Raw genomic sequence first — 12329 nt, forward strand, 5'->3', positions numbered from 1 at the left:
AGAATTTATACAATTTTTAAAAAAAGCGCTAAACGGCATGTGTAAAAATTTTAATGAAATCTAATAAAGAGAATAGGGAAAAAACCAAAAAAGCAGTTAAAAGTTGAATTACTGAAAGGTATTATAAAATTATGTATTTACTGAAAAGGGGTGAAATGTTAAGGTAAAATATATGAATTGGGAACAGCCATGTTATTTATCTGAATGGACAGTACTCAAAAACAGATTTCGATACAACAAATCACGTGAGTAAAATGCATACGAAAATGAGGGAAAATGAATATTTAAAAGATATGACAATTTTGTAAAATATTGTTTCATATAATATGCACCTAAATAATTTGGAAAGTTACTTTGTTTGTTTTATAATACAAATTGTGGATGCTCATGTAAGGGAATCACTTCTGTGTACACTAGGGCACACCCGTTCAGCTTTATCACCATCAAATGGATACGTGTAATCATATGCACGTTCAGACGTGCGAATGTGCAAACGTACCCCCCTAGAAACATATCCTCATATGTACATCCACCTTCTTGCACACCATTTGGGAACCACGCGCATCTGCGTGATAGTAACTTAACTGAAGTTTCGTTCCTCCGCAGAAGAAAAGAATCGTATGAACGTAGTTGGTATAAATAATGCACTTACATTATTTGTGTTTTCGCACATAACGACATAGACAAAAAGATGCACTATTGGTAGTGTATATTAATTTTATTTTTTCTCATCTGTATTCGTCGTTTTATGATTTCTTTCATCGATAAATTTCTTTCCTTTACGTTACCTATACCTGCATTATAATTAGTCCATTCATTACCAGAAGATGAATAATAATCCATAGGATAAACTTTTCTATACCTCAATGACTTAAATAATACGTAAGCTTCATATGTATTTAATAATGGTTTCATATTAAAGTTACCCCAATCAATAGATAATCTTGGACATCCTATTTGAATAAAAACATCTACATTTTTAAATAATTGCAACTTTTCATTATAAATTTCAGAGAGTAAAAGGATAAAGAAATATATATTCTTTTCCTTTATTATATCTATAATATTTTTCAGTATATTCACATTTCCTTGTCGACCTAATGTGCTTAAAATTATACATACCGTTCTACAGTTAATACACTTTTTTATTTCGTTTTTTCTTATTTCATAAAAAAGTTTATAGTTATATTTTTCTACTGTTAATATTTTATCAAAAGGGTTATAACGATAAAAAGAGAAATCAGGGTTATGTATCATCAAACTCTCTAAATGAAATCTTCCATCCGCTATAAAAACAATTTTTACCTTATTTTGTTTTAAGAAAATTCTGCACGCGTTCATAATATACGATTCGTCCTTTTCGTTCGCGTTAATTTTGATTTCTTTGGTTTTACAACACTTTGTTTCGACTCCATTGGCACTTACCTGCCCCTCTCCCCCCCATGCCGTTTTTCCCTCACGTCCATCCGAACATGTGCATTCATGTTCATACGTATGTTCATGTATGTTTTTTCGTTCACCTTCATCCGCCCCTTCCATTTCTTTTTCCTTTTTTATGACCTGTTCATGCAAAAAGTGGTACAAATTTGGAGACGTACATCCTAGAACTTCCCCCTTGGTAAGGGGTAACACCTGGGGTATTGGCAATAATGTGTCGAAATAATTTTCATTCTTCAAAATGGAATGAACATTATGAACAACGCAAGAAAATTGAATCGTTCCTAGTAACAAAATAATATCTTTTTTATCAAAATTTTTTTTAATTGTTTCTATTAAGTGGGTACAGTTTAATTTTATATCGACAAAAACATAAATACATCTAATATTTGTAACAGTTAATGGAATTAAACAAGAATGACCATAATGAATAAGTAAATCGCATTTTAATTTTTTACTGGTAAAATCATCAATACAACAACCACCATATGTAACATCCCCTAATATCATAACCTCCTCTACACAATTACAAAAGAAATAAAATATTTCCGACAAATATAATCCCCATATTAATAATCCCTCAGGTAATTGCAAAGCAATATGTTTATATCCTTCTCTTAATATTATATCAATACATTTATATACTTCGAAATTGTAATTCTCTGGAAGGCATTTTTTTATAGCTTTTTGTAATAATTCGTTGTTCAGAATAAATTTTGGAATGGAACAATACACTTTTCTTTCTTCACTGATTCTATGTGTTGTTGTTATTTTGTTCATATTGTTTGATCACTTGGCACTAGAAGAAAAGAGGACTCTTCAAAAATTGATATTTATTGCCGTTCAGGTGGAAATTTTTTTGGCTTTAAATCGGTTAGGCTTTTTTTTTTTTTGTAAATTGGTCTTTTATTCGTGAGAATGGACATGTGTATAAGCAAGTAGATATATATAAGCATGTATATATATATATATAAGCATGTAGATATATGTGCCTGTAGATAAATATTCGTGTACATATATACAAGCGTGTACATAAATAAAGAAACTCCCTGCGAAGTTAAATCACGTCTTGCAATAACTCCAAGTACAGTTTGTACTTATTTATTTTTTAGCAACTGGAAATGTTAACTTGACAGTGTGGCAGTTTCATTTCGCTGATAATAAAATTATAATCATGCAGTTTCCCGCCTGCCGTACAGACATGTATATACATGTATACGCACATACATGTATACGTACATACGTACATTAAAGTATATATAATTAATCCACTCCTTTATAATATGTTCGCTCGTTTTGAACAACGCGGAAAACGGAAAGGAAGAAAATTCTGAAGGGATGGGCTTTACTTCATCAACTATATATATAATACGTAAGGATATATATATATATATTTATATATCGATTTAACCATAAAGTGAAAAACCTGTTTATCCTTCATTCTCATAGCATATGAATATTCTTCTTCATCATGTACATTAACTTTATCGTCGTCTTCATTTAGTACATTTGTAAAGAGTGTATTTTTTTTTCTTTTTTTTTTTCTTCCCCTTTGTGATCATTCATTTTATGTAAATTTACGATTTTTACAATTATTTCGATATTTTCTTCTTAGGTGCTTTTCTATTTTTCTTTTTCTTTTTCTTCCTTTTTTCTTCCTATTTTATTTTTCTTTTTTTTTTCTTCTGTTTTTCTTCTATTTTTCTTCCTATTTTATTTTTCTTTTTTTTTTCTTCTGTTTTTCTTCTTTTTTTCTTCCTTTTTTTTTTTTTTTTTTTTTTTCTTCTGTTTTTCTTCTTTTTTTCTTCCTATTTTCTTTTTCTTTTTCTTTTTCTTTTTTTTTTTCATGCCCTGTTGAATCATTTTATATGCTGTGTAGATATACATTTTTTTTTTTTTCCTTCTTCTGTTTGAAGTTCCGCATGAGAGAGAACCTTGTTTTACTAATCATTTTGTTTCGTACCTCTTCTTTTCGTACCTCTTCGTTTCGTTCCTTTTCGTTTTGTTTCCGATTAGTTTCATTTCATTATTTGTTTTTCCCCTTCCCCCGATGTTTTGCTATGTGCATTCGAACTTTTTTTTTACATTTATAATCCATCAAATAAAGCTTGTGAATAATTAAACATTGAATTATTATTCTACTATATTATGACCATGTTCAGGTGAATTTGTTAATAATGTCTTGGTAACATTATTTACACATGATTAATTTGAAGTAGGAGTTTCTTTCATATGTTCTAGGCATTACTACTAGAATGTTTCTCATCCAATCAATTTATTTTGTCCTAATTCTTTTGATGAAACAATTGGACGTTTTACTTCTTTTTGTAATTATGTAAACTCTACGTTGTAAAACAACATTAACGATTAATAATTTTACGGTGCATCCCTTATTCGTTGAAATTATTCAAAAAAAAAAAAAAAAATATGCCAAAATGAAAGGATGAAAAAAAAGAAAAAGAAGAAAAAGAAGAAACTATTTTTAAATAAAATATTTATATACCCTACATAAATTTAATTCTTCAAATTAATTTTTCAAAATGTGATATATGTGTTTTTCAGTGTAAGTTTTACTAATGATAAACTAAAACAAGCACAAAAAAAAAAAAAAAAAAAAAAAAAAAAAAAAAAAAAAAAGAAATATACATATATATTTACTGAGTGAAAGATATATACGCACATATCTTTTAGTGTCAATTTAGTTGGGTACATTACAACAGTCTAATTTTTATATTTTTTCTGTCATAAAAAAAAAAGAAAACTACCAAAATTGCAAATAACGTTTAACACACTGTTTTGTTGATGGTAGTTATACGTACAGCATTTGCTACTCTTACTAGAGCTAATACTACTACTACTACTACTACTACTACTACTGCTGCTGCTGCTGCTGCTACTCCTATTATAGTTACAGTCACAGCGCTGTAGTAATAACTAAACTTTTTCTTGACTCCTCAAATGGGTAAAGGGGAACCACTAGATTTACTCAGAGAATTGCCCCCCATTAAGTAATATTAAAATATGCAAAGTTTAATTTTTTTTCCTTTTATTTTTTTAGTTTTTTCTAAATATGTTAATTACACTAAAAATTTTTCTTTTTCTTTTTTTTTAAAGTAATACCATCTCTTATGAACAAATGTCGTCAGCTGATGGATCACCATCATGTTTGGCTAAGAACAGAGAGCAGCTTTTTATTTTGGCAAATGGTAAATGTGTGTATATGTGAATTTATAGGAACGTGTTTAGGCATACATACATAAGTAGATACATATGTACGTACGTACATATACGTTTATATGGATATATATAAACGTACGTGCACGTGTACCATATTTCCTACATTTTTGTTCCAACCATAGTAACGTGATAAATCATATGATATAAATTTTTATTTTTGAGTTATATGACTAATATATGAAGAAGCAGATATAAATTTTAAGCTCACTAAAAAAAAAAAAAAAAAAAAAAAAAAGTGTTCATAATGGATATTTTTAAAAAGATAAGTTTAATAAGTCTTTTTAAAGAATGTATGGGTAGTAAGTTTTATTTTATTTTATTTTTTTAATTTAATTTTTTTTTTTTTTTTTTTTTTTTTACTCTTTGAAGCTCCCCGTGGACGTGAGTTTAACGACTCCTGTGTGGACAAACTCAAAATAGCAGAACAAATAAAGAACGAAATAATAAATGAACGTAAGAGAAAGAAATGAAATATTGTTTATTTTGAAAATTTTGATATGTTCTTAAGGAAGAATTTACATGTACAAACGTTTGTGCATGTATAAGTACATATTGTAGCTTCCTTCCTGCTGCATTTTTGGGACTACTGAAAAATGTAGCAAAAAACAAACAACAAAAAAGTGTAATACCTGCACATTTGTTATCTCCTCCATCTCCACCTTTTCATTCGTTTACTCTTTTGCTGTTTTGTCATTCTACTATTTTACTGCTTCGTTTTACTGTTTCGTTTTACTGCTTCGTTTTACTGCTTCGTTTTACTGCTTCGTTTTACTGCTTCGTTTTACTGCTTCGTTTTACTGCTTCGTTTTACTGCTTCGTTTTACTGCTTCGTTTTACTGCTTCGTTTTACTGCTTCGTTTTACTGCTTCGTTTTACTGCTTCGTTTTACTGCTTCGTTTTACTGCTTCGTTTTACTGCTTCGTTTTATTATTATTATTTTTTTTTTTCTTTTTTTCTTTTTTTACTTTTTCTCTTTGCGTAGAGCTTCACCTAGTCCTTGTTTTATACTCACAAATACTCAAAGAGAAAAGATACAGAAACACGCGTAAGAGAGGTTAGTACAGAAAAAAGAAAAACAACGATTTTACATTTGCACTAGTGATATATGCACACAACAAAAGATATGATCAATTTTTGCCACAGCAATTTACGAGAAAGTGGATGGAACTATCAGTGCCGCAATCGAGTTATACTCTCTAATGGTAGCAAAACCGAAGAAACAAAAAAAAAAAAAAAAAAAAAAAAAAAAAAGTATAAAAAGTGAATCATGAAAAATGAGCAAAATATACAATAGAGAGAAGGTGAAATAGAATATATGTAGATTCAAGTACAGTATATGTAATAAAAAAAAAAAAAAAAAAAAGACAAAATACATTTTCCACTATTTTAATTTTGTACAACCACTCATGCTATTTCCCCTTTATAAAATGCTCCCACACAAAGGAAACACAAGAGGAAAGTAAGAAAAAAGGATCTATAAAGGAAATTTGCTCCATATGTGACTGCTTGTATGACCTGTTAGTTCAATATGAAAACGAAGATGGTGATAACATATCGGCTTCATCCATTGCTATTACTGAGGAGAAGGAGAAGGAGAAGGATAAGCAGAAGAAGCAGAAGAAGCAGAAGCAGAAGAAGCAGAAGCAGAAGAAGCAGAAGCAGAAGAAGCAGAAAAAGCAGAATGAATCACTGAACGAGTTAACAGATGAGTTATCGGATAACAAGGAGTTCAAATTCAGACACAACAATAACCCTGCAAAAGGTGCTACTCAGCATGCAACGTTGGTACTAAGTGAAATAAAAAAAAAAAAAAAAAAATTAACTCAAATTACCCCTTTACGTTCTTTTTTTTAAGCGGCATATGTATTGCTGGACGTATGTATATATACCCCCTTATGTGTATATTTACATTTTCTTCTTTTTTTTTTTTTCGGTCAATTTTGTAAAGGCTTCAAAAGGGGAACCTGTGGAGGACGAAGAACTAACACAAGATATAGAGAAAACCATAGGTACTAAACTTAAAAGGATATTTTTTAAGTTTCCATGTTTTCTGTCTAAATTTAAAACAAGGGGAGGAAGACGGCGTTTTGTTATACTAGTGTATGGTGCTCCATGCTTCATCCATTCCACATTAATCTTTCACTCTATATGTCTCATTGATCTCATATGGTCATCTTAATTTTTCTCCTTTTCACAGGTATGGACTTAAGGGATAAAGAACTTGAGAAGAGATTCTGTGTGGAATCAGATAAAGCAAATAACTTATCAATGATATGTAGTTTCCTAAATACTCCTAATGGAAAAGAATTTCATTTGAACAGTAACTATTCCCTACAACGCAGTATTCGATGTTTATATTGTGCTGAGACCCTGAATGACAAAAGGAATGATAACATTCAAAGAAGGATAAAACCAATTAAATTTTTCAAGTCGAATTATGGCAATATGATGTTCCTACGTAATAGAGAAGAGCTTATACAAAAATTTACTAAAATTGTAGAAAAGAAAAAAGAAAAAAGAAAAAAAAAAAAAAAAAATAATAATAATAATAGTAATAGTAATAATAATAGTAATAATAATAGTAATAGTAATAATAATAGTAATAATAATAGTAATAGTAATAATAATAGTTATAATAATAGTAATAATAATAATAATAATAGTAATAGTAATAGTAATAGTAATAATAATAATAATAATAATAATAATAATAATAATATAAACAATAGTAATAATAGTAATAATAATAATAATAATAGTAATATAAAAAATAAATATTATGTTAAAAAAAATACAAATCAAATGAACATGGTCAGAAATGATATAGATGTTCAGAATACCCCTCTTTCACATAATGAGAAAAAAATTGAATTAAAAGAGTTAAGAAGTATAATATTAGACACTAATAGAGTTATTACTACTTTTAGGGTAGATAGAAAAGGGAATATAGTAACTGTTATGAAGCTACTAGCAAGAGATGGATTCACGCAGAGAGTAATACATCTAAGTGAATACGATTACTTCTTTGTTAATGCGGAGGATGTGGATGCAAAGGAAAGGACAACAAATAGAATGGAAGATGCAGAAGAGGAGAAATGCATAGACAATGAAGATTCTTTTCGGGGTGATAAAATAATTTTCTATATTGGAAATAAAAAAGTCTTATTTGATAAAAAAAAAAAAGAAAAAATAATATTCCATATGGATGAATTAGGAAACATGAAGAAAAATAAATATAAAAAGATAAGTAGCATAAATAGCAAAAATATTTTAGTAAAAACATATGAGGAGGATGAATGGTCCGATGAGCAGGTCGACTTTTGTTATCTTAGAGATAATAAACATAAAGAAAAAATTGTATTCAAAAAGAATAAAAATGGAAAAGGGGAAAATAAAATAATATATCATCATAATGAATTAACTAATAGTAAGGATAATTTCTCTTTATACAAAAGGAACGTTTTAAATGTGAAAGAAGTAAACTTGTATGACGATGATGAAGCTATTCTTTATTCTCTTAGACAGAATGAAAAGAAAAGAAAAATGTGGATAATTCGAACGCCCTCTGTTTCTTCAAACATTGAGGAAAAAGAAGGGGAAAAAAAAAAAAATACAAATGTAAAAAAGAATGTAAATAAAAATAAATATTCAAATACCAGTAATCATATATATAAATATTCGGGTAAACATGTTGATAAATATACGAACTCCTCAGAGAGTAGATCCAACTGCGGGAAGGACATACTTGCAGGACGTTTGGAACTGTACAAGAATATTAGTGGAATAAATGAAATGAATCAGTTAGATATATTTACAACACTCAAAAAAAGAAAAGAGAAATTTTTAAGAGAGATATATCTTTTCAATAAAGAAGAAGCATTACCAATTAGAAAATACCCAAAAGCTAGAAAAATAAAAAGTCATATTAAAGTGAGAAATGAGAAGGAGATAACTACAAAGGGATGGTTGAATGGACAGATTAGAGAAGAAGGGCAGGGCGAACGGAAGAAGCAGGAAAAAAGAGGTGGGCGAAGCAATTTAAACGAGCTGCACAAAATGAAGAATAAGGTCAAAAAGGTGATAAAAGATGCTACACCCCAAGGGGTTAACGATTATGAGGTGAGTAAAGCAGAGAAGAAAATTATAAAAGAATCTGTTGGGGAAAAAAAAAAAAAAAAAAAAAAAAAAGATGATATGATTAGTATAGAAGTTTCTTCTAAAAATAAAACGAAAAAAAAATATATAATGCTTAAGGGGAAATGTTTAAAGGAAGAAAGGGAAGACGAACGATGGGGCAAATCAATGGAAAGTAATAGAACTGCAACACGTAACGGAGTTCCATCTAGCAACAACACTACAACTTGTGCTGAAACAAACAAACCGTATGAGAATCTCTATTTGGAAAAAGCGAATAAAAGTGCATCAATAACAAGCGATTACATTTCTATAAATAAATTAGCATCTAATATTGAAGGGAATAGTAGACCAGAAAATTTTATTGAAAAAGAAATTAAAGAAACAAATAAAAAAATTGAAGATTTCGTTTTTAATGAAAATTTAAAAAATATATGTATCACGTCCCATACATTAGCCAAAAAGAACTCAAAAAATTGCATCCAGTACTTGACCCGCAATAAGAAGCTGCCTTTGCCTAATCTAACCCCGAGTAGCAAGCAGAACAGAGCTCGCGGCGTTAAGAAACCCTATGGAGGTAGTGACGTTGATAGGAGTAGTGTTAACAGTAACGGAGTTAACAACCATGATGTTGACTATCATAATGATGAATATCATAATGATGAATATCATAATGATGAATATCATAATGATGAATATCATAATGATGAATATCATAATGATGAATATCATAATGATGAATATCATAATGATGAATATCATAATGTTGACTATCATAATGATGAATATCATAATGATGAATATCATAATGATGGCGATAGTAGTGTGAAGTACCCTTTTCAAACGATATCTCGTTCTCCCAATAGGGAAAGGGCGAAGCGGAAAGACAGCCCTATGTCAAGGAGCAAGTCGAAACACGAAAAATATACTAATATTAACAACATGAACGGCAATAATATTTCTAGCATTAGTTCATACCATTTAGAGGAAAGTTCAACTAAAGAAAAGAAGAATTTTGAAAAAAACCCTCTAACGAATCAATCAAGTGTTCAACTGAACAATCGAATGTTAAGTGGTAGTTTATCTCAGTCAAGTCGTTACATGAAATCAAAGCAAAGGACTAGTGAGCAGGACAACCAAATAGAAAGCAGCGCCGAAGGGAAAATTTTGAAAGAAAGAAATGAAATAGTGGAAAAAGACAAAAGTAAAGGAGGAGTTAAACAAATGGACACTGAGCAGGAAAAAAGGAGGGAATACCTTAGTAGAGGTTTCTCTGCTTGCACTCACATAGTTCTATGTAATAGGCATAAAAAATGGAAAATATAAAATTGAACGTGCGTTATATTCTTATCGAAAAAGGGGAATACAAAATAAATACCCGCACACGCGCTACACATCTGCTCATTACCCACCTTGCACATTGAATAACCTTTCGATTTCGATTTCGATTTCTTTTCTTTCTTTTCTTTCTTTTCTTTCTTTTCTTTCTTTTCTTTATTTTCTTTATTTTCTTTATTTTTTTTTTTAGCGGAAAAAAATATAATAACGAGAAAATGTACCATTTCTTTTGATTATTCAACCAGGAAATTAAGTATTACAAGAAAGAGAAAGATATTTGGAATAGACATAGACAAAATGGCAATTGAGGAAATACCAACTTATAGTGAAAAGGTAGCAATAGTACGATTGATAATCTTGGAAAAGAACTGTAAGACGCTTTTGATTGAAACTGATAATCTTACTGCTTTGCAATATTTAGGAGATGAAATTGGATGGAGGAACAAACAAAAAGGTAGTACCATACAACGAAAAGGGAATTCGAAAAAAAAAAATAATAATAAAATAATAATAAAATAATAATAATAATATAATAATAAAATAATAATAAAATAATAATAATAAAATAATAATAATAAAATAATAATAATAAAATAATAATAATAAAATAATAATAATAAAATAATAATAATAATAAAATAATAATAATAATAAAATAATAATAATAAAATAATAATAAAATAAAAATAAATAAGAGAAATGTATTACGTTATGTATGTTAAGTACAATTATGATACGACATATGAGCAACATCACTTGTCACTTCAAATATTTCTATAGATAAAGCGTGTGAAAAGTTGTCAAAGAATTATATCCTTAATGTTCTATATGATTAATGCGCTATATGTTTATTGTACTATATGTTTATTGTACTATATGCTTATTGTACTATATGTTTATTGTACTATATGTTTATTGTACTGTATGCTTATTGTACTATATGTTTATTGTACTATATGCTTATTGTACTATATGTTTATTGTACTGTATGCTTATTGTACTATATGTTTATTGTACTATATGCTTATTGTACTGTATGCTTATTGTACTATATGTGTATTGTACTGTATGTGTATTGTACTATATGTGTATTGTACTATATGCTTATTGTACTATATGTGTATTGTACTGTATGCTTATTGTACTATATGCTTATTGTATTATATGTGCATTGTACTGTATGTGTATTGTACTATATGTGTATTGTACTATATGCTTATTGTACTATATGTGTATTGTACTGTATGCTTATTGTACACTAATTAGTTTTAAAAGCTTATTTTCTTTGCATTCATTTGCACTGTCTCTCATACGCAGTCGTGCTAGTCGTAATTATGATGCATTGCACTGTACTGTGTTGTATTACATTATACTGCTTTATATTGTACCATTTTTTTTTTTTTTTTCCTTTTAAATATATTTGAAATTTTGCTTAGGCCATTTTGAAGAGGATAAGAGTCAGCTTAAAAAAAGAATAGCAAATAGGAACAAATACTGCGTAATCCAAAAAAAAAAAAAAAAAAAAAAAAAAAATTTGCATTTAGTCAACATAACATGTTTGCATTTGAACTTTTTTATCCTTTTACAGAATCAAGAAAAAGATGAATTAAAAGACATATTTTACAAGTTGAGAAGTAGCAGTAATGAATTACACACATAATTTTACAATTTCCCCTCTTCATATACATATATTCGATACACGTAAAAATGTGTAATGTCTGTGTAAGTGATATGTGTACTTATGGTGCATGTACAAATGGCGCATGTATGCGTGATGTATATAAACATATGAATAATTCTCTTTCTTCCTTTTACGTAGACGAAAAGACCAACATAAGTTTTTTTGACAAAATAAAGCTAAACAAATTGTTAGGGAAGAATAAATAAATATCCAGAAGCAACATGATTTTGAGTAGGACAGAACGAAAAAAAGTCTACATTACAAAAAAAAAAAAAAAAAAAAAAAGAAACTACCATATGCAACATGACGGATTTTTCGTTCGTACTCATCGAGACTAAACAAAGGAGCTTGTTTTGTTTATTTATTTATTTTTTTTTTTCTCCGTTACTTCCTTTTTTTTTTTTTTTCTGATAACAAATGTGCAGCAGGTACACTAAATAATATGCAACATTTTGCTTTATTTTTCCCGGATGATACACCAGTATGGATGTACTGTTCTTCT

The 12329-nt window shown here is 28.6% G+C and overlaps 2 protein-coding genes across 2 annotated transcripts; one reads left to right on the forward strand and one right to left on the reverse strand.

The window, feature by feature from the left end:
- Positions 1 to 696: 696 nt before the first annotated feature.
- Positions 697 to 2217, reverse strand: DPH1 (diphthamide biosynthesis protein 1, putative; the record flags this gene model as incomplete). Its single annotated transcript, XM_029007441.1, has 1 exon — positions 697 to 2217. The coding sequence occupies one exon, from the start codon at positions 2215 to 2217 to the stop codon at positions 697 to 699; it is 1521 nt and encodes a 506-aa protein (XP_028863831.1).
- Positions 2218 to 4395: 2178 nt separating this feature from the next.
- Positions 4396 to 12033, forward strand: PmUG01_13044700 (conserved Plasmodium protein, unknown function; the record flags this gene model as incomplete). Its single annotated transcript, XM_029007442.1, has 12 exons — positions 4396 to 4445; positions 4552 to 4643; positions 5044 to 5127; positions 5657 to 5728; positions 5818 to 5876; positions 6118 to 6459; positions 6623 to 6683; positions 6872 to 10075; positions 10337 to 10600; positions 10933 to 10967; positions 11583 to 11622; positions 11966 to 12033. 12 exons carry the CDS (start codon positions 4396 to 4398, stop codon positions 12031 to 12033), a joined length of 4371 nt encoding a protein of 1456 aa, XP_028863832.1.
- Between the last annotated feature and the right edge of the window lie 296 nt (positions 12034 to 12329).

The sequence above is a fragment of the Plasmodium malariae genome (assembly GCF_900090045.1).
Source record: "Plasmodium malariae genome assembly, chromosome: 13".
NCBI lineage: Eukaryota > Apicomplexa > Aconoidasida > Haemosporida > Plasmodiidae > Plasmodium > Plasmodium malariae.